This window comes from Pelodiscus sinensis, chromosome 4 (assembly GCF_052426305.1).
Source record: "Pelodiscus sinensis isolate ZL-2025 chromosome 4, ASM5242630v1, whole genome shotgun sequence".
NCBI lineage: Eukaryota > Metazoa > Chordata > Testudines > Trionychidae > Pelodiscus > Pelodiscus sinensis.
In genome coordinates, this window is record NC_143055.1 from 136,055,767 (window position 1) to 136,080,116 (window position 24,350).

The window sequence follows — 24,350 nt, forward strand, 5'->3', positions numbered from 1 at the left end:
CGTCCCTGCGACTTTGTTCCCCCGCCCTTTGCCCCAAGTGAAGACAAAAGCGACGATCGTTCAAAACAGGTGGTGGGCCTAGCGTAGCAATTACTGGGTGAAGCTCTCTGCTGTGTGCTATGGAGGGGGTCCCATTGGCTGATCATTAGGGTCTCTTCTGGCCATTGAATCTGTGAATCCCAGGGCCTGTCTTCACTGCCTGCTGGCTGCACGGGCAGCGATCTGCAATGGGAGTGCATGGACGTGATCAGCCGACTGCCAAGCGCCCTCCTGTTGACTCCGGTACGTCACCAAAACCAAGAGTGTAGGCAGAGGTGCCTGGAGAGCAGCAGCTGTTGCTTTACACTGTGAAGACACCACGGCGAGCAGACCCAGGTACGCTGGCCTGAGCTACGGTATTCGCGTGGCTTAGGTAGCCGGCCCGTGGTAGTACAGACAGGGTCGGAGGCTTCCTCCTCGTGCATTAGGACAGGCAGGAGGGAACGGGAAGTGGACAAACACTGCAGCAGCCTGAGCCATGACTCATTCATAGGCAGCTACGAGGGAATTGTTGAAAACTTAACAAACCCCAAATCACCAGGTTTTAAAATCCTTGTTGGGTTCCTTTTCCTGTCCATCTGGTGCCGTGGGCTTCCGGGGTCACATTTTAAAGCTTTTCTTCACATCCATGATGGCCACAAAGTTTCTTTGAAAGCGAATGCTGAGATTCTCGGCGTAACGGAAGCCAGGCTCTAACGGAAAGCAGCGAGTAGCACGGGACTTGCGGGAAAGCTGAGAGTCAGCACCGCTGGCACTGGAATACTGCCTAGAACCAAAGTGCCCGCCTAACAGGGCAGCTATCTCAGTGGTGGGCAAGCGGCGTGGGGCCGCGTCTGGCACTAGCCATACTGTTTTCCTTGTGTGCACGGATGGCCGCCTGCAGCTCCCACGGGCCAGGAACAGCCAACGGTGGCCAATGGAAACTGCCGGAAGTGGCCAGCAAAGCCTTCCGACCGGCTCTGCTTCCTGTAGCTCCCGTTGGCTGGGAGCAGCGACCCACAGCCAGTGGGAGCTGCAGGCAGCTGTACCCGCGGGTGCAGGTTAAACAGCCTGTCCGGCAGCTGCCAGCGGCTTGTCCTGCCGAACTGCTGCGGAGCCCAGCCCTGCGCTGCTCGAATTCACTGCTAGACTCGGAGACCTGGCCCCCGGAGGGACATCCCGATCGTCCAGCTGACCCCCTGCACGAGGCAGGCCACAGAGCCACCCTGCCACTCCTGTATCAGGCCCTGCCCCCGGCTGCGTTACTAAGCGCCTCAAAGCGCCCTTCCGTAACATGGGGGATGGGCCCCAAATCCCTGTTTCCTGGATTCGCCAGCCCAGTCCCCGGGGGCCTGGCTCTGGGAGATGCTGGCCCCTGGCTAACGCTGCCCTTGCTAGTCGGGTTTGAGCAGTCCCTGGGCTGTGGGCTGGCACCGTGCAGGGGGCACCTCTGTGCCCCCCGCAGAGCAGCTGTGTGGGGCTGGGGCAGCTGGCAGTGCCAGGCCCACCTGGGGGAGGGGAGCTGGAGGCCCTCGAGCCACCCCCCAGTCCAGCAGCATGAGACCCCCCCACACCTGGCTCGGAATGCGCAAGGCCCCTGCGGTTGCCCTGGCGACGAGGACACAGCGGCGGTGGGCGGAGCATGGCGGGCTGCTGGCCGCCAGGTGAGTGGGCGGGGCAGTCGCAGGGTGGTAGCGGCTGTGCAGCCCCTGCCGGGCCAGGCCAAGCTCGTGGGCAGGGCCCCGGACACACCAGCAATCCCAGGGTGCAATATGCTTGCTCAGCGCCCAGCAGGATGCCCGGTGCATGGGGGGCTTTCCACACTAGTCCCCACCCTGCCTTGCTCAGCCAGTCGCCCCGGGCGCTCCCCCCTTGGCAGTGCCAGGCCGAGCGGGGCTCGGTGCTCTGCTGAGCCACCACTCCCAGCTTGGCTCAGCTCCTTGTTCGGTTGTAGCAGGTTTGCTTAATTGTGCCCTTCAGGTCTGCCCAAAACCTGTGTGCGTGACCCGGGGCCTGGGGTTAAGTTAGCACTTGGCGAACCAGGTCCCCGAGCTTGGAGTGGCACCTGTTTCGATCGGGGGTCGAAAGCACTCTACGCCTGTGGCTTGCTGCTGGAGCATGTAAGGGCGCAGCTGGGAGCAGTGGCTAAAATCGGTTTCACTCCTGTCCCTCCTCCCAGTTGGGGGCGTCATGGCCAAGTCTTTGGGAGCACAGAGGGTCCTCGCTGTAAGTCCCAGATACGTTCCAAAAAGCTTGGACTTATAGCGAAACAACTTTAAGCGGGGAATTTTTTCCCGTGGCTGACTTCCATTTAAGCAAATTGGGGGGAGTGTTTTGCATGACTTATAGCAGGGAACGGGAGGACTTAGAACGCATCAGTTCCTACGAGCGTCAGCGACTTTAGTGTGGAATGGATGTATTCCGGGCCGATTGATAGCGGGGCCGCCTGTATTTTTAGATCTGTGCTGATTGACGAGAGGGGTCTGTATGTGTCACCCTGTCCCCATGGCAGCAGTGCAGCAAGTCAGGTTTCCAGCTCAGCAGGAGGGACTTGTTTTGAAGGTGGCTCTGTAAAAGTTTCAGTAGCATTGTGGCCAGAATGTCTCTGAGGCTTTGACAAAATTCTGTTGGCAGGTCCTCAGGCCCAGGTATCTTTCCCAGACTTCTAGGGCCAGCCTGGCCCGTTGCTCCTCTGAGGCTTTCTGTCTATTCAGAACAGCCACAAAAGAAGGGAGAAGGCTAGCCTCTACAGAGCAGTCTGGAGTGGCCCTATGCAAAGTTATACACGTTCTTTAAATAACCCTCTTCTAACCTTCCTGGATAAACTGCAGAGACGGGTTCACTGGCAGATCATTTCTGCCTAAATTTTGCTTCCTAGAGCCTTGTCCGTTACGGTGCAAACACCATGGCCCACTAGTTGTTTCAGCTGCATACATCAAAACAACATGTATTACAGCTTGCTGAACAGAAACAAAGCTAAGGAAAAGCACCTGGACAAATATTATTGAGAAAACCCTGTTACTCTTAGACTAGCACCGTCTCAGTAAGTGGTGAATCATAACCAGCAATAATTATTATTCCTGGACAGGATGTTAGAAGATCAGATTTGGATTATTATTATTATTTTATTTTTTTTGGGGGGGGGGGGCTGGAGAATTGGAAAGATTCATTCCTTACCTGAGATCTTCATTACATGGTTTAGACCTGGCACTTCCTAAGTGCTCTCTAAAGGCAAATGGATCCAGTAGTGTCAGATGTGCCATAAACCCAGACCCTACAAAGTGAGGAGGGGATGAAGGAAAGTAAAATCGTCAGGCAGGAAGGGGAGGGTTTAAAAAAGGGCGAGGGGGAGCTGGAGAAGTTACAGGAAGAAGAGTCTCAGATAAAAGTGATTTTTTGTTTTCTCTGGGTCCTTGCCAATCCACGGGAGTAAAAGGTCCCTGGCTCTAGTGAGGCAATTTGCTTGGAGTCAGGATCCCCGAGGTGGACGTGCTTTCAGTGCACCGGAGCCATGCGGGGTAGATGGTTCCAGGGCACCGGAGCCATAGTGGGGGTGGGAGAGAGGCTCCTAGTGCATTAGTGCTCTGGGGGTGCATGGGGGGCATAGCCTCGGTGCACTGAATCAGGGGAGTCCATAGCGTGACACTTCTGCCTGCTAACAGCAGCAGCTGGGGCCCACAGCTGCTTCCCAAGTCGGGGCGCAGGCCGGGAGGGTGAGACATCAGTCTGAGGTGAAATTCTCCCCCCCACCCCGTTTCCCCCTCGTGCCCCAGCCGGCTCTGTGACTAGTGACCCGGGAGGACCCTGGCAATAGAAGGGGGGGACAGACAGGCCAGTGGATTTGTTTGTTGCTGGCCTGGGAGCTGGGTGCCCACACTGCCGTGACCGAGCTGGTAAAGTTGTTTCAGTGCCTCCTGTTCCTGCCTGTATCTTCTGCAGAGGCCTTTTGCTGTCGTGTCGTCCCAGCCTCTTCGGCTGAGGCCAAACGGCGCCTCTTGCCCTCCTTTGGAAGGGGAAAGTGGCATGGAGGGAAACGCAGCATCCGCATCCGTCCCTGTGGCGAGGGCTCTTCACCAGTGAACGCAGCCTCTCTGCCACCACGCGCTTGGGGTAATCCGGCACCACCCTGGCCTTGTGCCCGGCCATGTTCGGTCTGCCCACAGGCTTTGCAAAGAGCCACTTTGCTACTCTTCTAGAGATCTTGCCCTGCTGGCTGGCGCGAGGGGGCGGCGGGCTCTCTCCACATCGAAGTTCTGACCGGGGCTGGCACAGAGGGATGAAGATTGTACAGACCTCCCTTTCTCCACCCCCTCGGGGCGGACCCCCGGAGTGCAGGCTATTTCCTGTGGCTCCGTGTTGTAGCACTAACTGTGTCTCTCAGGCAGGAGACCCGGGAGTGGCTAGTCCTGTGTGTCCCTTGGTATCGCTTCAGATACTTCACTCGAGACCGTCTGGTCACTTGATCGTTGCTTTGGCCGGTCCGTGGCTCCCACGGCTGCCCGACAGCTGCTGCGCGGGAGGATTTTGTAGGAAATGGGCGACGGCAGCGTCCGCACTGGTGTGGCAGCATCTGAGGGACATGAGACGTGGCTGGTGGGGAAAGTGGCTCAGTTGGTGAGTGTCGATTTTAGGGGCTAGGGGATGGAATCCTCAACCTACCAGTGGCCTGGGGGCTCCCAAAAGGCTCATTTCTTGCTATTCTGATTGACACGGTGTTTGGCATGTGTGTTCGTTTGGTTGTGTTCTGTGTTCTGATGTCACGAACTGGAATGGTTGCAGCGGGGTCAGGACCCGCCTCTTGTGAGCTCCCCCTTTGCAGGTACAGCTGTTTTCACCGGGCAGCCCTCACCTCTCGTGGGACACGCCCTCTTGGCTGGCTGGCTGGGAGCCTGCTCTAGTTTTATTCTTCCAACGGCCTGACACCCACTCTCGTGAGCATCCTGTAGCCAGTGGTTCTCTCAGTGCGTCTTCAGGGACTCAGCCCTCCAGGCAAACTGCATACGCTGCCCCCCACCTGAGCTCTATCACAGCCCTGGTGTGGGCCCAGGGTTCTTAGGCTTCTTCCCAGAGACCCTGCCTCCTTCAGCCACCCGACCAGTATGGCTGCCGACATCTTTCAGCAGCTCTCCCTGGGCTTCGATTGCAACCAGACCAGCAGGGTCTGGCCTGGGCAGGTTCTGTGCTCCGTCCCCAGACTCAGCCTGCCTGCACTGACCTTTCAGTGGTCCTGCTGCTATCCTACCCTATTCAGCCAGCCAGGAACCTGGCCGTTAGCAGAGTTCCCAGGCTGTACTGTCTGGTGAACTACACACAGGGCGCTGTCCGTGGTCCTAATGTCTGTCTAGTTAACCAGGCACCTAGTTCTCCCTCATTGAGCTCCACACAGCAACTGAAAACTCTGCTCTGCTGCTTGCCTTTTATTTGGTCCTTCTGGCCCCTTATTGCTTGCTCCAGCAGCCCCTCTCACTGGCTGCTATTCTCACTGCTCTATTCCATGGCAGAAAGAAACGGGGCTGTAGGGCCTGTAGTCGGGGGCCTTGGGACATAGCCCATCCTGTCACAATGGTATGCACAGATGGTGCACGTGCCACTTTAATAGTACACATCCGTAGGGCAGTCAACTTCTCGGTAACAAAGTGTTAGGTTATTTATCTGTATGCTGTGATAGCGCTGAGCAGCTCGACCTGGTCAGATCCCTGCTGTGCTAGGCACTGAACACACATAACAAAACCAGCCCATGTCCCAAATCAAAGTCAGATTTGTGTGTGTATTCAGCTCTCTGTCCACTATACACATGTACAGATAGTTACAAAACAGCTTCCATTACTATTTTCAGATGCACATAACTTTCCCAAAAAATTTTGCTCTGAGGCTGAAATTTTCTATGCCTGACCTCAATCCAAAGGCGACTATTTTTTAAATGTAATTTAGCTGCTTTCAGGTTCCAGAAAGGTGAAGAAGAACACACCCTAACCAGTCTTTGTTTAGACTTTGGAGTAGCAAAAGTGGCTGAAGTGTGAAGCTTTTCAGATAAATTGTCTTTCACTTTTGGCACAGAAGCCTTCCCCTGGCCATGATTGTGCTGAGCTGCTCAGGTTGCAAGTAATTTCCATTCCTAGGAGTAAATCTTCACAAAAGGCTTCCTGCTTGGCAGAACGCTCGCTTGTATGGGCAGGGAGCAGTTTCCATCAGTAGCTCTCAAGTATAGTGACTTTGGGTGTGGAGGCTGTATCTGACCTTGGCTCTGTGATATTATTTCTGGACAGTCTGGAAGTGGAGTGGGCGGTTGAGTGCACATCCCAAGACAGACTGTTGGCCAGAATTGTCTGGGCCAGTACGGAGCTAGCAGGGTTAGTCCGTCTCGCACATCACCCTGGGCATGTATGGGATACATGAGGCCTTGATCCCCAAGATACAAGGAATGTGTCATGCAATAAACCCGTGCGCCCCTGTTCTGTTTGGTGGCAAATGAATGCATCGAGGGATTTCTCCTCTGGTGAAATACTGGTTGGATGCCGGAACTCTGCAGTGACCCCGTATGGTCTGCTTAGGAAGTCTGCTGGATTGTTGCTGATTCCTCGAAGATGAAGGGGCTTTGCTCTAGTATGGCAACGTTCAGGTCTGCTACTGTCTAGCTAGGGAGGTTAAAGTGCTCTCCCACTGGCTTTGGACGTTGCCATTCTCCGTGCCTGATTTGTGTCCATTGATTCTGTTGCACAGAGACCGTCCGGTTTGGCACAATGAGCAGGGCAAAGGGGCGGTGCTGGCGCATGGTGGCATGTATCACATTAGCAGAGGTGCCGGTGAGCCAGCCTTTGATGGTGTGGCTGGTGTGTCACTGGGGGAGATGAGTGCTCGTCTCTGCGCTCTAGCACGTGTCCGGTACAAGGCAGGACACTGAGAGAGCTTGGCATGACTCTTTCTGCGCGCTGCATTCCCCGTCCCAGCAGAGGGCAGGCTTTCCCTTCAGAGGCTGCACACCGGGGCGTGCGCACCCAAACAATCGTTCTCCTCACGTTTTTCAAGTTCGGTTTCTAGCCTGAGGGGCCAGGGCCCATGGTTTGCGATAAGGGGATTTTAAACAAGTGTTCTTTCCTTCTGGGGATGCTGCCAGCATGCACGTGTGTCCTCCATAGCTACAAAGTAGAGCAGCGGCGGGAGGCAGGAAATGGAGATGCAGGTGTTAGCACTTCGAGGGCTATTTTACTGTTGGAAACGCTAATACAGATCACGGTCTGAGCCTGGCATGGCACCTTGCAGCGTTATTGGCTCCTTGCAGAATGGGCGTGACGTGCTTTGCACGCGCGTCGCACAAGTGTAAGGCCATCCCATGGTTTTGGTGTTGATGAGTTAAGCTAAGGTCTCTATGCAGATTATGGGCCTTGTTTTCCTGCTGTACCCCGAGTGTAAGTCGAGTGACCCCCAGTTCCAGCCAGTGGCGTTACAGCAGCCTGGCACCAGTGGAAGCAGCAGGAGACCCCGGTATTGTGGCTGTGGCACTTGCCGGTCCCAGGAGGCCCGTAGCCGCAGTTGCTGTGACTTACACACTTGGCTGGTGGGCAGCGGGAGCTCTAAGGTTGGTGGCTGCAGCTCATGGGACCCGCAGTCTCAGCTGGGTATGTAAAGGCAGTGCGGGGGAGGGGGCAGTCACCACATGGAAACAGGTACCAGAGTGGCTGGCACCTGCTTAGGAGCAGGGCCCTGGGCTCCTTGCTGGCCAGCGCTAGAAAGCGGCTTCTTACCCGCTGTGCCAGAGAGGAGGGAGCCTGTCTGCACGCCAGCCCCGCCTCAGCCTGGTCACGACGACGGGCCCCTGTTCTCAGAACACTCCTCCAGCCTCCGCAGGCACACACCCTCATCCCACTTCACCCACCAACACTCCTCTCTTCAGTCCCAGCTCTGCCCCTCACAGCCGCGTGACCTCGCCACTCACTGCCCACCCACGCGGGGCCATGCAGCCTCCAGCCCCTCTCCCGCCACGCACAGGGGGCAGGCAGGCGGCTGATTCTGCTTGCACCCAGCCATGCTCCTTGGAGCAGAGAGTGAGGAAGAGACCAGAAACTCAGAGGTGGGGTTCTCCCCTGCCCTGTCAGTGCTGGGGCAAGGGGCCCCACATCCCGTTTTCATCCAGTGCCAGCCAGCAGAAGCTTTCGTCCCTGGGGGCATGCTCTGGCTTACAGCCCTTGCATAAAGTTCTTCACAAGGCCAGCTGGCGCAGGAACCGTCCTTCCGCCTTCCTCGCCCCGGAGAATCCCCTTACCCCACAGCGGCTGGGGGACGCCGGAGGCAGATGTTGGACCTAGCAACTGCCGCCAATTGAAACCAGAGAGTGAGACTAAGCGGGGAGGGGCCCTTCAGGGTTGTCTCATTTCTGCAGAGCAGAACCTCGCGCCGTGCAGCCGAGGTGCCGGGAAGCCTGGCCATGTGTATGAAGGAAGGAAAGGGGTCCGTGCAAGCGCCTTATTCGATGCCACAAAAGCAAGCCCTGGTCCCTGGGGCCACGCGTCCGCACGGGCCTCCGCAGCGCCCTTATGCACAGCTAGAAGGCTCCCCTCGGAACATGGCATGTCCTTGTGGCGGTGAAATGCCACCATCCCCCCCACGGGTGGGGGAGCTGGATGGGCCTGGGGGGACTGGGCAGCTGGGAGAGAGGGGGGCCGAGTGGCCAGACGCATACCTCGGCTTCCTGGGCTTGGCCCGTTCCAGCGGCCCACATACCCGCCAGGGGCCCGGCCTGACACGATGTGGGCGTAGCTCTGGGGCTGGAAAGAATTTTTCTCCCAGGGGCCAATTGGGAGGGTGTTTGGGCCTTTCCGCAGCTGCAGGCCGCGGTGCCTTGAGTAGGAGTGTGCGTCCCGGCACGGGCCGCTGGTGTGTGCTCATCGCAACTGGCAGCTGGTTTCAGAGAGCGAAGCCAACAGTGTTCAGAGGCCAAAGGCCTGGCATTTCGGTGATGGGCTTTGGGCTTGTGATAGGGGGAGACGCTGTGGGCTGACGCCAGGGCTTGTGGTCCTCACCTGGGGGGAGCACAGTCCTGGGGTGGGCTGAGGAGAAGGGGCCTGCATGGGAGAGTGGGTGCCCTCCCTTCTGTAAGAAAAGCTGCAGCCTGCCACTGAATTCCTTGCAGGGGTGTGTTCTGTCCATGCGGGCTGTCTGTGGGCCCTGTGGAGCATGGATGCTGCAGTCACTCGCCTGTACAGCGCCTAGCACAGTGGGGCCCTGGTCCGTGCCGGGGTCCTTTGGTGCCACCGCGATGGAAAACAGCATCATTGCCCGTGTAAACCCTGGCAGCTCAGATTCCAGGCCCCCACGGCTCTCTGTGCCCGCTAGTCTAACAGTGCGGGCAGAACAAAGCGCCACTTTCCTGGGTCGCGGCGATCAGGGAGTAGCGCTACTTTGCCCGCATAGACGGACGGGTCGGGGAGAGCCATGGAGCACTCTGCCTCCGAATCAAAGGCCTGGGGGTGCGGAATCTCCGTCGCTGGGGATATTGAAGATCAGGTTGCACTAACGCCTGTCAGGGATGAACTAGATGGTGCTTGGTCCTGCCATGAGGGCAGGGGACTGGACTTGACCTCCCGAGGTCCCTCCCAGTCCTAGTGTGCTATGGCCTTGGCCCCCCAGGGGAAGACGAGTGCTTTTTAAAATCTGGTTCCAGCTCTGGAGAGGTCTCAGGAAAAGAATTCAGACACATTTCTCCTTTGGGTGAAGGGGGGAACAGTTCACATGTTCTGTTGCGGCAACTGTCTCTCTGGGCACAGATTTCTGCAAGGCGGGTTAGTTGTGCAGAAATGCCTTGGGAAAGCTGCCTTGCACAAGCAAGGGTTGGCCACTTCCTTTTACCGTCACTCCGACACTGTCGAAATCAGCTCGGGACTGCGGAGAGCCCCACATGACAATACCTGTGCTCTTTTCTCCTGCTCGCCCTGCCCTGTGTCCGGCTGCTGCCTGGAATGAGCATTGAAAAGCTGGGGGGTTGACAGGTTAAAAGGGTGTGGGACAAATGAAGCCTCAGCTAGAAAGACTCAGGCAGTGGTGCTGAAATAATGGAGTCTGAAGACTTTCATCATAACTACTCCCGCCAGCTGCAGCTTGGCTTTGGCTGAGGTCATCCCGGGCGTTGTTTCCCAACTGTTGCACAAGTCTGGTGTTATTTGCGTCCCTGCTGCCTTTGCTGCACGTATCACTGCCCCTGGATTTTTCCGTGCCAGAAAGGGGCACTATTCCTTTTGCACTTTGTCTTGTACAATGTAGTTTATACGCTGCTACTTACCTAGGGCTCTGAAACGTTCCCGTGCACTTGCACTTAAAGCTCATGATGGCTTATTCCACTTGGCCAAAGAGGGGCTGGTACGTCACCGTTCCGGCCAATGGTAATTTCCCACTCTGCCGGCGGGTGCCCGAATGTGGTTTGTTACCCAGTAGCCACAGGGAAGCGTGAGGGACAGCGTGTGCATCGCACTGTAGTTTCCTTCAGGAAAAATACCCAAAGCTGTGCCAAGTCACTAAGGCATAAGCCCTTGGACCGGCTTCTTTCCCCTTGCCAGTAATGTCGTAGAGGATAACTGGTCACGTAGGAAATGCAGATCCATGACCGCACAGAATGCAGGTGCTCTCCAGCCTCTTAATACCCCTTCTTGTTTTCTTTGCAGTTTCTCACTTCTGTTCATATTCAAGTGACAGGTAAGAAAAACTCACCAGGCAGGGACCTGCAGATGTGAGCACCTACCTCAGAGTCCTCTCGCTCACTCAGACAGAGCGCCCCGCGTCGCGAATGGGGCTTTGCCTGAGAGCGGCCTGCGGGCCAGGCTCCCTGGGGCTTGCCCTTGCTGTGGGGCTGCTCGTGTGTCCAATGTCACACCCGTATTTAGATCCTTTGCGGGCTGGGCTTCAGAGAGTGGTTTTCTCCTGTCGGTGGGAGTCTTTCACGTGCCAGCAGAGGAGAGAATGGCATTTTTAAAAATAGAGAAATGTGCTCAATAAAGCCCCCCCCCCCCCGAATTGTGAGTGGAATTCGGGGGCAGAAGTGTGAGACACAAATACTTTTAATGTATTTCTTGGCCGGGACTCTGTTTCAAACCGAAGGCCTCCACGTGAGAAGGAAGTTGTGGCCGTTCTGTCAGCATTTAAAACCCACCTGGTCGTCTTGGTGTTTTTCACGCGGCTTGAGCAGGTCTCCTGCACAGGCTGTATTTTGCGAGGTGATTGGACGCTCAGAAAACCAGAACGCAGGCAGACTGTCCTCCTGTGTAATCCATTGGCTCTAGTTATCCAGCGGCTCTAGGCCGGCACACTGCGCTGTGGATGGGCTAGAGAGCCTCTTCCGCGGAGAGGATCCCCGCATTCATCTCCTGTCCAGGCACTAGCCTCCCCGGGCAGTGTGTGCGTGAGAACTGAGAGGCGTTCTGCCTGAAACGTTAAGTGGCCCCGTTGCTGTTTCTCAAGGTAAGGTCATTGTGCAACTGGGAGTCAGACAATGACACTGAAAGGCAAGGCCATGCCGGGCCCTGAACCGAGGGCCCTGGGCCAGAGGCTCATGAGCAGACCCTGGGGAAGCTCATGGGAGCCGCGGCCCTTCCTGCGAGCGGAGTGGGTACCGAGGCGATGTGGGAGAGCTCAGGTGCAACGATGGCGGCCACAGCGTACACGGTGAGAGGCTGCGTCGTGCCAGCCCCTGCCCGGCCCCCCCCTGCACCGTGCTCAGCGGCTTAGAAGTGTCAGATCGAGTGGTGACTCACCCCAGGGCGCCTCCTGCTGGTCTCCTCAGGAATCAGCTCTTCAGCCTCAGAGCGCCCCCATTACCTGTCTCTGCGTGGTCCGGCCCCGTGTCCATCCTGGCCCACGCCCTTTCCTCACGGTACTGCCCTACAGCAGGGCCCCCGCACTGTGGGGTCCTCCCCACCCAGGGCACCCCTGCCCCACCGTGTCTTAGCGACCCACGGCCAGTCGTCAGCCTGCCCCTACCCCGGGGTGAACTGCGGTCTGACGGCCACTCCTCACTGCCTTGCCCTGCCCTGGCTGCCCCCCTGCAGCCCTAGGGAGTGGGGTCAGGCCAGAACCCCCAGCCCTGCCAGCTCCGTCTCAGGTACCCTCTGCAGCTTCCCTGGCAGCCAGGTCCCTCCCGCCCCACAGCTGGAGCAAGAGCTCTCCAGGAGCCCCTACTGGTACAGCCCCAGCTGGGCCTTCGTTGGCTGCTCCCCACCGCAGCTTCTCCCCAGCCCTCTCCTGGGCTGCGCTCGGCCTGGAGCGGAGTGACCGCCCTGCTGCAGAGCCCGGTGTCCCGAGAGAATCTCCCCCAGCTTTCCGCAAGGTGTAGTGCTGGTGTGCTCAGCCGGCCCCTCTCCCACTGCCCGGCCCGGAGACACCCCTGGCTGCATGGCTGGGCCCTCGAGCGCAGCACTGACCCCTCCTGTGCAGCTGCTAAGGCCGTGTCACAACGAGGGGACAGGCAGATGGACTCCAGGGCGTCACCATGTGCAAGGCGGGAGGCGTGGAGAAGAGGAAGAATGGGACGGCCCTGCATGTATTTTGCTGGACTCTTTTGCCACACACTTCCAGCTGCTAGCGGAGGACTTGGTCTGATTCTAGGTCAAAGTCCTTGCAAATACTATTGAACCGCCAGGCCAATTGCTCCCTTCCCCTGGCCGGCTGCAGTCTGCATGGTCACTTCTTGCAGTCGCGTCTGAGGTGCAGCCACTGTCCAAACACGCCGACAAAGCACGGTGAGAACGTTTGGGCGTTGAGCGTAACCGTTTTATCCCCAGAGTGACGCCCTTGGGGATAGGGGCCATGCGTTTGTGTGTCCTGCAAAGTGCCTTGCGCACCGTGGGCCCTGCCCAAACAAGCAAACATTAACACGCCAGTAATTATAAATGGGTCGTCAAATGTCTGCAGCGTCGTGCGGGGGCTGTGACTTCATCCAGACTTGGAAAGCACCGTGTGAGCGGTGTGATTCGTTACCATGGTGCTGGTAATCAGGCCTGCACTTCTGTGGTGCTTGCTCTGTTGCTGTTTGTGTGGGCCGGGAGAAACTCTGACCACCCAGCCCTTGGGAGTTGATGTACATTAGTGAAACAGCAGCAGTGCTCCCGCACCGGTCCCTCGCCCACTGGCTGTGCAAGGAAGTCTTAACTCTGAGCTTCTCTGTGCAAATTGGGCCCGGGCAGCGGGCTACCGGAACAGAGAAACCTGGTGTAGAGTTCCCCAGAACTGAGCAGAGGAGCTGGAACGGGAGGGACGTGCCACGGATGGCAATGCAAGTACTGGAGAGCTAGGTAATGTCATAGCGACAATGGCCCGTCGCGTACACAGAGTCAATGTCTGTGGTCACAGTGGCTCCGTGATGCAAGTCTCTGGGTGCCCAGGAGGAGTTTCTGGTCCGATACAGTAAGACCTGCTCTGCGCTTGTGTTAGCAGTCGCCGAGTTGAACTGCTCACGTCCCTTCATTTCCATTTGCTAGGATCCGAGAACTAGCAAGACCAAAGAAGCCCAAAGCCGCCTGGGAGAACTATAGTAGGTACGTGGGAAGAGCCCCACGCGACGGCGCTATGGGCGTTGGGCCTCCGTAGCCAGCACGCAGGCGTTCCAAGGCGCGGCAGGCTGCGAATGCTTTTCTCCTGCACTGCTGAGCCGTGTCTGACGCCTGGCGAAGACCACGGAATGCGGCTCTGCATTTCCTGGGCCAGAGGGTCCACGCTAACCACAGCAGCCGTGGTCAGGGTCCAGGCCCCTGAGAACGGAGCACTTACGCCTTACTCTAGCGGGGTCAGGGATACTGTAGCCCTCAAGGCTCACCTGCCACTGTGCACTGACGCTGCATTTTGCCTGCTCTCGTCCTTGTTCCCCCGCACGGTTTGGATCGCTGGGGGCGGAGCCTGGGGAGACAGCCCACCCCCTACTGGTGCACACGCACTGGGAGCCTAGAGGGCCGTGGTGGGAAGGAGCGGGGCATGGCATTGAGAGGGCTGCTAACACTGCAGGACAGTGGCTGCAGCTGGTACCATGCACGTTGCTCCTCGGTGGCTTTGCGAGCTTGGGAGAGCCCCAGAGGCTCGGTGCCGGGCTTAGGTGAGTGATCATCTAACAGGAGTTTGGTTCCCTTGCCTCCACAGTCCCTTAGAATGGGGGAACCAGGAGACCATCTGGCCCCTCTCCCCGAGTGCTTTGACGGCCCGGCCGACACCACGGATTATGTCCCTGGCCAAGCCCAAGCAAAACGTTGATGGGAACCTTCAGCGCAGGTTGGTGTGTTCCGCCGGCTGGCACGCTGCCATGGGCGAGCGGGGGCCCGGGGTGAGTGACGCCGGGAAAGGCCTGGCAGCCGTGCAGAGCTGCGTCCCGCCTGTTGGGCAAGAAGAAAGCAGAAGTTTCTGCACTTCCATGTCTTGCTCGCAGCCCGGCCTGCCGTGGTCAGCTTCCCTCTGAGACCTGCGAGGCAGGTTGTCAGGCCAAGGGCTCTGCAGCTCCGGCCGAGGTCTGCAAGCCTGGCGGGAAAGGGGGCGCAGGGGTGTAAAGCACTGGGTGTCTCTCGAGAGTGGCCGCACAGGGGCAGCAGCTCAGCAAGCCCCTTCTAGGGTGTCTCCGGTCGAGCCCCCCAGAGATGGAGTTGGCAAATAGCTAGTCGCCATTTCAGAATCCTGGTTCTTCATGACACAGCCCCGCTGGAAATACCCACAGTGCAATATGCTGTCAGAAGGGTGAGCAGTGGAGATAGGGTGGGATTTGTGTGGTGAGGAACTGCCTTCAAACTGCCCATGGAAAGGACGAGTTCAACCCTTCTTCCCCCCGCCCATGCTTGAAAAGGCCTCTGTGCCTGCCAGCAAGCAGGTATCGGCCTGGCCAGGCCAGACAGTCCCGCGGGCAAATGCCCACACGTGTTTTCGATGGGCCTCACTTGAGTGCACGCATGGGGGCGCTTGTGAGCCTGAGCTCGGAGTGCATTTGAGTTCTCCGGGCTTGGCCGCGCACGCCTGTTGTCACTGCCGTGCAGAGGGGTCTGGCCGGGGCTGACTCTCTTCCTTACGTCTCTCCTGGCATTCCCACAGGCGCCTCTACTTGTACAGCTGTGGCCGGGTGTCAGAGATCTGGCAGTGCCCGCCCCGGGTGAATGTAGCTTTACCGTCGCCTCGGACGCTGAAGCTGGCAGAACCTAAGAAATACCAGGCAGCGTACTTCCAGCGAAGGTAAAAGAGCCCCACTCTGGCTGCGCTGCTCTCGGCAGAATTAACACCCAAAGCAGCGTGTCCGGCTGGAGTAGGAGCAAACGGGGACCGAGCGGGCTGGTGTAGCTGTGCTCTGGGGGGCACTTGCTGGTGGTCGGCAGATGCAGGCTGCTGTCGTCGTGTGAGCTCGGCTCTTCCCAGCCTCAGGTTGGCTTGTAAGAAGCTAAGCACACGCGCACACCCGTCCACCTGCATGCACACATACACATGCATGTGTGCACACGTGTGCATGCATGCACACACATGCACACAGATGTGCGTGCACACGTGTGCATGCATGCACACACATGCACACAGATGTGCGTGCACACATACACACACGCAGCGCTTGCTTCGCATTCCCTTGCCCTGCCCAGAAGGGAAGTGGCTGCAGAAAGGCAAACGGGCGGGCCCGGCCGCAGGTCTCTGTCCATGTGTGGCCCCCAAGCACCCTAGGAGACGATGAGAACGCCCTGCGGCGACATGGCTGTAGCAGGGATCCTGCGGGGCCAGCCAGGCGGGTTGGGGACAGGCTGGAGGGTGGAGCAGGAGAGCTAAGGGCCCACGCGCCATGAACCCGACGAAGCGCAGAGAACATTGGCTCAGAGTCAGAGCACAGCCCAGAGTTAACAGACCCTCCCCAGAGCTGGCCACAGGGCCCGAGCGAGTCCCTGCATCCACCTCCGTGGTCACTGGCTCCTTTTCAGCCCTGCGTGGCCACGCTGCCAGCCTGCTCCCGGGCGACCCCCAGCCCTGGGTCCAGGCACCATCTGGCCCTGCTCCAGCAGCAGCAGCGTGGGCTTCCCCCGACCCCCCGTCCTCTCTAGCCCTGCCAATCAGCCCAGAGCCCGCCAGGGAGCTCCTGCTCTGGAGTGGCATTCCCCTCCTCCAATGGGGAGTCAAGCCAGCACCCCTTAGCATTGGGACTCTAGGCCCTCCCCCTCTGCCCTCACTTCAGCCAGGGCTGGCCCGTTCACACCCTCCCGCGTGGCTGTGGCGTGGGGCGTAGCAGGCTGAACTGAAGGAAACGAGCGGATGCTGGGAGGGTCCATGTGGCATGTCTGTGTCTGCCTGCAGGCCTCGCAGTTCCCCGGAGTGGCTGGTGTCCACGGCGGCGCTCACCTGTGAGGCTTCCCAGCGGGTTCTGGAGCTCGCGCACCCCAAGTTAGTGCACCCTGACTTCCTGCTGGACAGAAAGGTGATGGAGCTGGGGAGGGATCCTTCGGGGACGGGAACCTGTATCCGCAGCACAGTAGCTTTGGTTGCTGCAGCCTGAACACAGGCAGAGAGTGCGCACAAGGGCCAGTCTGCACCAGAAATAGCCGGGGGCTCTGCCAGGGCTGGAGGGGGGACGCGGGCTGCTTTGCACTTTCTGGTTACGAGGCCAGACTTGCCTTGGCGGCTCAGCCATGCTGGCGGGGGCCATTTTGAAAAGTGGCTTTTTCTTGTACTTTAGTGGTGACTCAATGGTAACCCGTTTGCAAGTCTCGGGATGGCTTTGGGTGGTTGATGAAGCTAATAGCGGTGGCAGAAGATGCGTAGGCTTCTCCGGGGATTTTAGCTCGGTACCGCACAGCAATTGGATTTAAACACTCAGATGAACACGGCCCACGTGAAATAGATTAAAACTGGCCACCTGACAGGTCTCACCTGTAACTAGGTGGGGAACTGTCACGGCTCCTTCCCCACGATGGCACGATAAATGCAGAAGTGGGGGCCAGCAAAAGTCCCCCAAAACCTTATCTCCCAGGCTCTGGTATAAAACTTCTCCCCAAGATCTTAACAACCCAGATTTTGGGGATAAAACGCCACTGCCATCACCCAAATATTACTAAAGCAACCAGGGAGAGACTACTTGGGAAATCTCATCCCCAAAGTACAAACCAGGACACAACCATTAACCACTGCCAGGTTAATAAAAGAAAAGAGAAAGAACTTTTATTATCACCACAATATTCCTGTTGCCAGCATACTGACTAGATGGAGCAATAACAAAATTATATCCTCATGGAGGAGAAATCTACCATGGGCCAGGAACTTAGTTACCAAGGAGAGCAAAACCCATTTTTAAATGCACAGACCAGATCCCATTCCCCAAACCATAAAACAATAAAACCAAACGGATTTATCTAAACTTCACCCTACTTCCAGACAGTGAAGAGTATATTCTTAGAGGGAGACATCCCGTCCCCTTCAATAGCTGGAGAGAAACTGCCCAGAGACGAAGGCAGGAAAACCCCCAAAATTCCTTTGTCCCAGTTTGAAGTTCCTACCTACAATTCCAGTGGCTGCCTGCCACTTGGTTTAGGTAAGGGACATATTTAACCCCTTAGTCCCCGGGGTGCTGGCTAGCCCTCATTGTCATGACAGGAACTGTCATGTGGTCTATCCAGCGGGTCCTGCAGGGGTCAGCTCCAGGCCCTCTCCTGTTTAACATCTTTGTCAATGATCTGGAAGGAAACAAACGTCTCACTGTTAAAGGTGAGAGATGGCACAGGGCTGGCAGCTGGGAGGAGCAGGAATCCTGCTGCCGCCCACGGGGCGCGGTGCACAGAAGGGGGGGCGCACAGAACCAGAGAGCGGGAGCCAGGGGAGCAGGAGGCAGGTGATTTTCCATGGCACAGCTCGGCGGGCTACCGGGCACACACGCTTTGGAGAGTGGACTGACCCTTTTCTCTCTTCACTTACGTCACGGCTCAATTCCCCAACCTGGCACTTGGAGTGTAGGTAATAGGGGGCCGGCTAGCAGAATAAACCCTGTCAGGACCTGTCTCTGTAATTCCCAGAGACAAACCTGTCTGCTTTCAGTTCCCTGAAATCCAAAACAGAAACGACTAATCGCTGCCACCACCAAGGGAGTGTCTAGACTACATGGCTTCGTCGACAGAGCCATGTAGGTGAGTTTACTAGACATAGGAAAATGAAGTGGTGATTTAAATAATCGTCGCATCATTTTCATCAAAATGGCTGCCGCGCTGTGCTGATCAGCTGTTTGGCGGCACAGCGGGGCAGTCTGGATGTGCCACGGTCGACAAGGGAAGCCTTTGTCCACCGCTCCAGTAAACCTCATTTCACGAGGCATACTGGAGCGGTTGACAAAGGCTTCCCTTGTTGACCGCGGCGCATCCAGACTGCCCCGCTGTACCGCCAAACAGCTGATTGGCACAGCGCGGCGGCCATTTTGATGAAAATGAAGTGACGATTATTTAAATTGCTGCTTCATTTTCCTATGTCTAGTAAACTCATCTACATGGCTCTGTCGACAGAGCCATGTAAGCTAGACATACCCCAACTGTCCCTAAAAATATAAAATAAACCCTTTTCCAGGGATGAAACAACTTAGAATCCCTTCCCTGAGGCAAAGCTCTCCCCCTTGCCCCAACCTCCATTTTGCTTGGAATTGGGAAAACAAACAGCAATAATCCGCAGAGAACAACAGGGCTCTGCTTCTCTCGGGTAATGTGGTTTCACTTAGGCACGTAGGTTTAAGGACACAAAAATCAACCAACACCGGTTAACCAAAACATAAAGAAAACACTTTTATTATTAAAACAAAACCACTATTGTGAGCATAGTAGATGACTGGATGTTAAAAGCCATAAATAGAAATAGACTCAGGGATTCTCCCTGGGCTGTAATTCTGAGTTATAAAAGTGGAGAGAAAAACAATTGACTGGCTCAGACATGATTTCCAACCCTCCAAACAAGGAAAACAACAAAACTCGATGGACTCTCTAAACTTTTTCCTACTTACACATTTTAATGAATTCAAGGAGTCCATTCCAGGGAGAGTCCATCTCTCCTGCTCCGTACCTCCCCAGGGAAAACCCCCTTTAACTCAAAACAAAGGAAACACAAAGCCCTCTCTCTTTGAAATTCCTTATCTGTATTTCATTGGCTGAGTGTCCAAAGTCCCCTCCCTCAGGTGTAGAGCCTCCATTAGCTTAACCCTTTCCTCACTCTCCAGGTAAGCTGAAGTCTCCCTTGCAGCTCCTGTTCATGACCATTTATAACCCCTATGTGCTTCTCCCATAAGGGGCTGCTGTGTGCCCACCCTAGAGCACAGCATTGTGAACAGGCCACTGGACACGGTAGTTAAGGTGCTGCCTTTCCATTGCTGCAGCCCACCAGAGGTGTAGCAGCAGTGCCAGGGCATCTTCATCCAACACTCAAACTCCAGACAAATGCAGCTGGGTCCCGTTGGTTTCTATGGGATTTGTGCTCCTCAGTCACTTAGGCACTTCTGAAACTCCCCGCACGAGGAGCTCTCAGGGCACGTTGTGCCGGGCTTCCAGGCCGACTCGCTTGCAGGGTCGCCTCAGAGCTGGGCACCAACGTCCCTCCTTAGGCACCTGCATTAACAATGGCCTGCCCGCTGCTGCCACTGGGAGCTGGGCCCCCTCGGCTCCTCTGAGAATCACGCTCTGCTGCCACTGGCTGGCACAGCTCAGCGGCCCCGCACTGGTGTGTTTGCCCCCTGCAGGCTGAAACACAAATTACAGGCACCGCCAGGAAGATTCTCGCCCTTCCGCGAACACAGCGTCTGGCCCAGCCCAAGAGTCGGAAGAATACCTTGTGCTACGACCGGGGAAGACCCGAGTGCATGATCCGCCCAGTAAGGCTCCTCCCTGCGGCTCCTCCTTGCTGTGGGCTCTCTCTGTGGGCTCTCGCTGCTCTCCCTCGATGACTGAGCCGAGCGCGCACGCGTCCCGTGTGTCCCAAACAGCCTAGGGCGTCACAGCCCGCTGCCTCCTCCCTCCACCACTGGGCTGTGGCTCTGATGCTCCCCTGAGCCTAGCTCGGTCTGGATCCCAGGTGGGGCTGGCACAGGAGTGAACCCGCTGTAGGCAGGCCTGGTTCGCGGGGCTGTGCCAGGCCTGAGCACAAGGCTGACGGCTGGATGGCAGGCGGGCGGGTGGGGAAGTAAGAGATGGGCAGGCGGGGAGGCACTAGAAGGCCCATGACCGCATAGACCCTCTCCTCCTCCTCCATGCATGTGGGCCCAGAGATGCTGCTCTGGACTTTCCTGCTGTGATCCACGCCTCGGTCACCGCCAGGGAGCCAGGCGGGGCGGCACTGGGTGCTGCCGTCCATCCCTTTGGGAACAGGAGGGTTTGTGAAGTGGCATCTCCCATGGCTGCAGGGTTGGCCCTGGCTGCCCAGTGGCTTCCTAACATTCCCGCACAGCCCCGGGCTCCTTGGGCTTTCACCTGCAGCGGCAGTCTCAGTGCACAACTCGAAGGAAGCTCTTCTCGCAGGTACCCAGCGCCGCCCAGCAAGCCGTAGCAAGCGCTCGCACGCTGGCGTTGGCTAAAGCCAAGGGGGTGTCTCCGGAGTATCTGCCTGTCCGGGACACCGAATGGCTGGTGACCAAGGCAGCCAAGCGGGCAGTAGTGACGCCCAGGATCGAGGTGCTCTCCCAGCCGTGCAAGAGGTACGTGCTCCCCCGCAGGCTGGGGGCAAGGCTGCAAGGCTGCGCAGAGAGCACTTTTCTGTGCCCCGTTCCTGCGTCTCACCCGCGGGGCTCTGGCCAGTGCAGGCAGCACATGGCACTGTGCCAAGCAGAGTGATTTCCTGTAGAACCCACGCGCTGGTTGTGCTGTTACAGCTGCCAGCGCACCCAGCAGTGGTGGAATCTCAGCGCGGGAAGACGTGGCTTGGGACTGTCTCGCGGTGCACACAGGCTGAAAAGCGCTTGTACGGTTCCTGAGCCGGGAGAGCCACGCCGAGTGCCCGGCTGTAGCCCGTAGCTAGTAACGGCGCACAGCCCAGACCACGGCAGTGCAGAAGTATGGATGACCTGGGCAGGCATTGCCACCTTTCCTCCTGCACTGCTCTGGCGGGGCGCTGCCTGCAGAGCTGGGTGCCTGGCCAGCAGCTGCCGCTCTCTAGCCGCCCACCTCTGAAGGCAGCTCACAAGTAAGGGTTGTAATACCATGATCCTGCCCCTCACCCCTGCCACCACCCAGTTAGGGAAACGCTGGTCTCCCCTGCGGAATCTGAAGAGTACAGGGTAAAAGTGCACAAAAGGACAGATGTCATGGCCCAGGATGTGCTTTTCACAGCCGTGAATTTGGTAGGGCCCGACCTATTTCAGGGCAGACTGCTAGAAAACGGGGCAGACAGCTCCCCCCAAACTGGAGGTATATTCTACGATTTGATTGCCCTGCGCCAATAACCAAGCTGAATGCCCGGGTCACTAAATCTGGAGTCAGACAGCCCCTGAGACCTCCAGCCTATCTTGCCACCCAGAGAAACTGAACTTTGTGATAAGAGGTTATAGAAGCCAACCATCACCTCCTGTTAGGTTACTCCTGACCCCTAAGGCTCAGCCACTTCCCCCAAACCAATGGTACCCTGGACCTCCCAGCAAAGACAGTGCTGACAGCCAGTTCTCTAGTAAGCTGGCGAAAGGTTAATTAGCTAAGAAAAAGAACGGAGAGTTACTGAGAGGTTAAAACAGGTAAAACATATGAACGGGTGAGTCAGTTTGTAAGGCCAAATGTTAGTAGTAATCTGCCAGTCTCCAAACTCTTTCAGGGTTACCCAGGGTAATTGTGGGGATCACCGGTAACTCACTCGATATTTCCACCCAGTCCAGAGATGCAAGACTCTGCAGGAATCCGTGTTGATAGCTTTTCCACACACAAAGCACTCTGACGCCTGTCTTTATTCCTACCGGATCCCTGCCTTTGAAACAAGCATTTCTTGTTACTGCCAGTATGTCTTCCATTAGCAGTTTCAAGGCTCCATTGATGTTTGAGTTTAGTCCCGGGGTTATGGACACACAGTGTAAAGGTAATGTAACAGCAAACGGCCGTCCTCCCTAAGTTTTCAAGGAGCTGAATGGCCGATTAGAATGACACAAACACAGCTTTGATTACAGGGTGTACATGATGCAGAAGCAATGTCATAGCAGCGGTGGGATATGGAGAGATGAAAACAAATCAACACCTTTTGATAGGAATGTGCAAGTGAATTGCCTTGAGAACCTGGCATGCATGGGTGCCTGGCTGGCTAGCGGCGCAGCCCTAATGATCTCTGGCCTGGACAGCCATGTACTACAAAACGTTCTGTGATATCGTTACCAAAAACATTGGTTTTAGTACTATGGGCCCTCTCAGTGACATCTGCAGTTCAGTCTCAGCTGAGGCCTGGGCGCAGTTCCCCAGTGCTTTCTGCGGATTACAGGGGTGCGCTGTGAGAGTCTCCTGTGAACAGAACTCGGCTGGCTAGTAGCTGTCGATGCAGAACGTGGGCGCCAGTGGTTAACACTGAGGGAGTCTTCTGAAGCCGCTGTCACAGTTCACACTCCTAACCCAGTCTCCTCCTGTGTCCCCCTCTTCCAGGCTCACCACAAACCTGGCCCAGTTTGATCCGGATGCCTTTTTAGTCAAGGAGTCTGCCAAGAAGGCCGTTTGCTCCAGCAGGCTTCAGAAACTAGCCCAGCCTATTGAGCGCTGAGCCCCGGGCGCCTGGGTTCGTTACATCCGGAGACGATCCCTGGCTGTCTTGCCCCTGGCCTCATGATCATTTGTAGCTAGACTCTGGGCCGGGGGAGTTTGACTAAAGAAGAAATAGGCGCTGTAGGGAAAACCCTGCCAGCGGTTTGCCTGCTGCTGCTGCTGCTGCTTTTAACTAGGCCGTGTCTCTGGCAAGTCTCAAATAAATACTGCAGGAATAAAAAAGGAGCCGCTGCCGGGGGTCAGATTGCAGGCCAGGCTGCCAGTGCCCTGACCCGACCCCGTGCTGCGCAGCACAGGGAGCCCCTGGAAAGGCAGGTTCAGGCAGGTTGGGCTGTGTGCTGTGACCCTTCCCCTGGTGTTTTCCTAGGGAGCTAGCAATCCCACGTGGGTCACGGGCTCCCCAAAGGCCGCGTAGCAGGGCTCAGGGCCCACGTTGCTGAGGAGGGTGGGAAGTGGGGGTTGCAATGCACACCCCCGGCAGGCGAAGGGAGGGCAGGAGCCGAGGGCTAGCGGGTGGCCCTGGAGAGGCCCAGACGGGACAGAGGCGCACGCACCAGAGGGCCGGCCGGGGAGCCAGCGAGGGAAGCTGTAGACTAGGGGCGAAAGGGGGAGCGGCGGGAAGCTCGGAGAGGCTGACGAAGGGGCGCCTCTGCAGAGACACCGCCCTGCTGCCGGCCAAGGGCGAGGGGGCGCGGGGTGGGGAGGGCTGGGGGAGGGGTTGGCGCTGTCAATGAGCGGCGCAGGGTTGCTCAATGCAAGGTCTCTGTCTGCCGACAGGCCGGGGGGCAGCCCCCCCAGGCTCCCAGCCTGCCCCAGCAGCTGCCCGTGGCTTTCTGCAGAGGGCCGATCCAGCAGAGGGGTCGCAGCTGCCAGGCCCACGGGGAGGAAGGTGCCAGAGTTAGGCCACCCCCTCTCCTCAGTCTGTTCCCGGGGCGGAGCTGGCCTGGCGCCCCGGCCTCTGCTCTGACACAGCAGCTGTGCCCCCCGCAAGGAACCTGAGCAACGGGCTCTCCCCTCACCCGGCGCCCAGCGCTGCAGCTGCCTCAGTTTCCCTGCTGCTTCTGCAAGCCAAGTGCCCCCTGCAGGAGCTGCTGGGAAAGCCACCCAGGCCAGCTAGCCAAGCCAGACCCCGCAACTTCCGGGGGCCCTGCCCAGGCGACGTGCTCGGCAACGGGGCAGCGTCCCCTCCCCGCCCCACCGAGCAAGGCGACGGCCAGTCCCCTCCGCCTGCTGGCTGCACCGTCGCCCCTTCCCCGCCCCAGCTCGCGCTCCTCCAATGATCCCAGCGCTTCCTACCAGCCCCGCAGCGAGGGGGCTCGGCGAGTGCTGCTCCGCCGGGCGCCTCCTGGCCCTGCGGCTGGGTTCCTCAGTCCCCCCCCCGGCCAGGGCCATTTCCTCGTCCTGGGGCAATGACAGTGGGAGGCCAGGCTGAGACAGCCCTTCCCCCGAGTGCCCCACAGGCCCGGGCCCCACACAGGGCAGGGCAGAGCGTGACTCGGGGCTCCCGCTCACGGGCCCCTTCTGCTCCTTTCACAGGAGCCCTGGGCTGAGCGGGGGCCATGCCAGGAGCGAGACGCCTGAGCCGAAGCCAGGGGGATGCGGTGCCTGCAGGCCAGGGCCCTGGGACTGGCTCTCTTAGCCCCGGCCTCCTCCCGTGCCCAGGGC

At 57.8% G+C, this 24,350-nt stretch overlaps 1 protein-coding gene across 2 annotated transcripts; it reads left to right on the forward strand.

The window, feature by feature from the left end:
- The first annotated feature begins 1,587 nt into the window (after positions 1–1,587).
- On the forward strand, positions 1,588–22,706 carry SPMAP2L (sperm microtubule associated protein 2 like). Of its 2 annotated transcripts, XM_025187172.3 has the most exons (9): positions 1,624–1,682; positions 10,671–10,701; positions 13,479–13,535; positions 14,131–14,259; positions 15,064–15,201; positions 16,297–16,417; positions 19,703–19,834; positions 20,478–20,653; positions 22,569–22,706. In XM_025187172.3, the coding sequence occupies exons 1-9, from the start codon at positions 1,661–1,663 to the stop codon at positions 22,681–22,683; spliced, it is 921 nt and encodes a 306-aa protein (XP_025042957.3). In that variant the 5' UTR covers positions 1,624–1,660; the 3' UTR covers positions 22,684–22,706. The 2 variants fall into 2 exon arrangements, with proteins under 2 accessions (XP_075785326.2, XP_025042957.3); XM_075929211.2 differs by lacking the exons at positions 10,671–10,701; positions 13,479–13,535 and having other exon boundaries at positions 1,588–1,682.
- Positions 22,707–24,350: the final 1,644 nt, after the last annotated feature.

Excerpts from the sequence above, each read along its gene's own strand:
- SPMAP2L (XM_025187172.3), top strand. The coding sequence starts at position 1,661 with ATGGCGGGCTGCTGGCCGCCAG. Across the intron at positions 1,683-10,670 it reads GGCGGGCTGCTGGCCGCCAG|TTTCTCACTTCTGTTCATAT; the intron begins GTGAGTGGGCGG and ends TTTTCTTTGCAG. Across the intron at positions 16,418-19,702 it reads ACTTCCTGCTGGACAGAAAG|GCTGAAACACAAATTACAGG; the intron begins GTGATGGAGCTG and ends TGCCCCCTGCAG.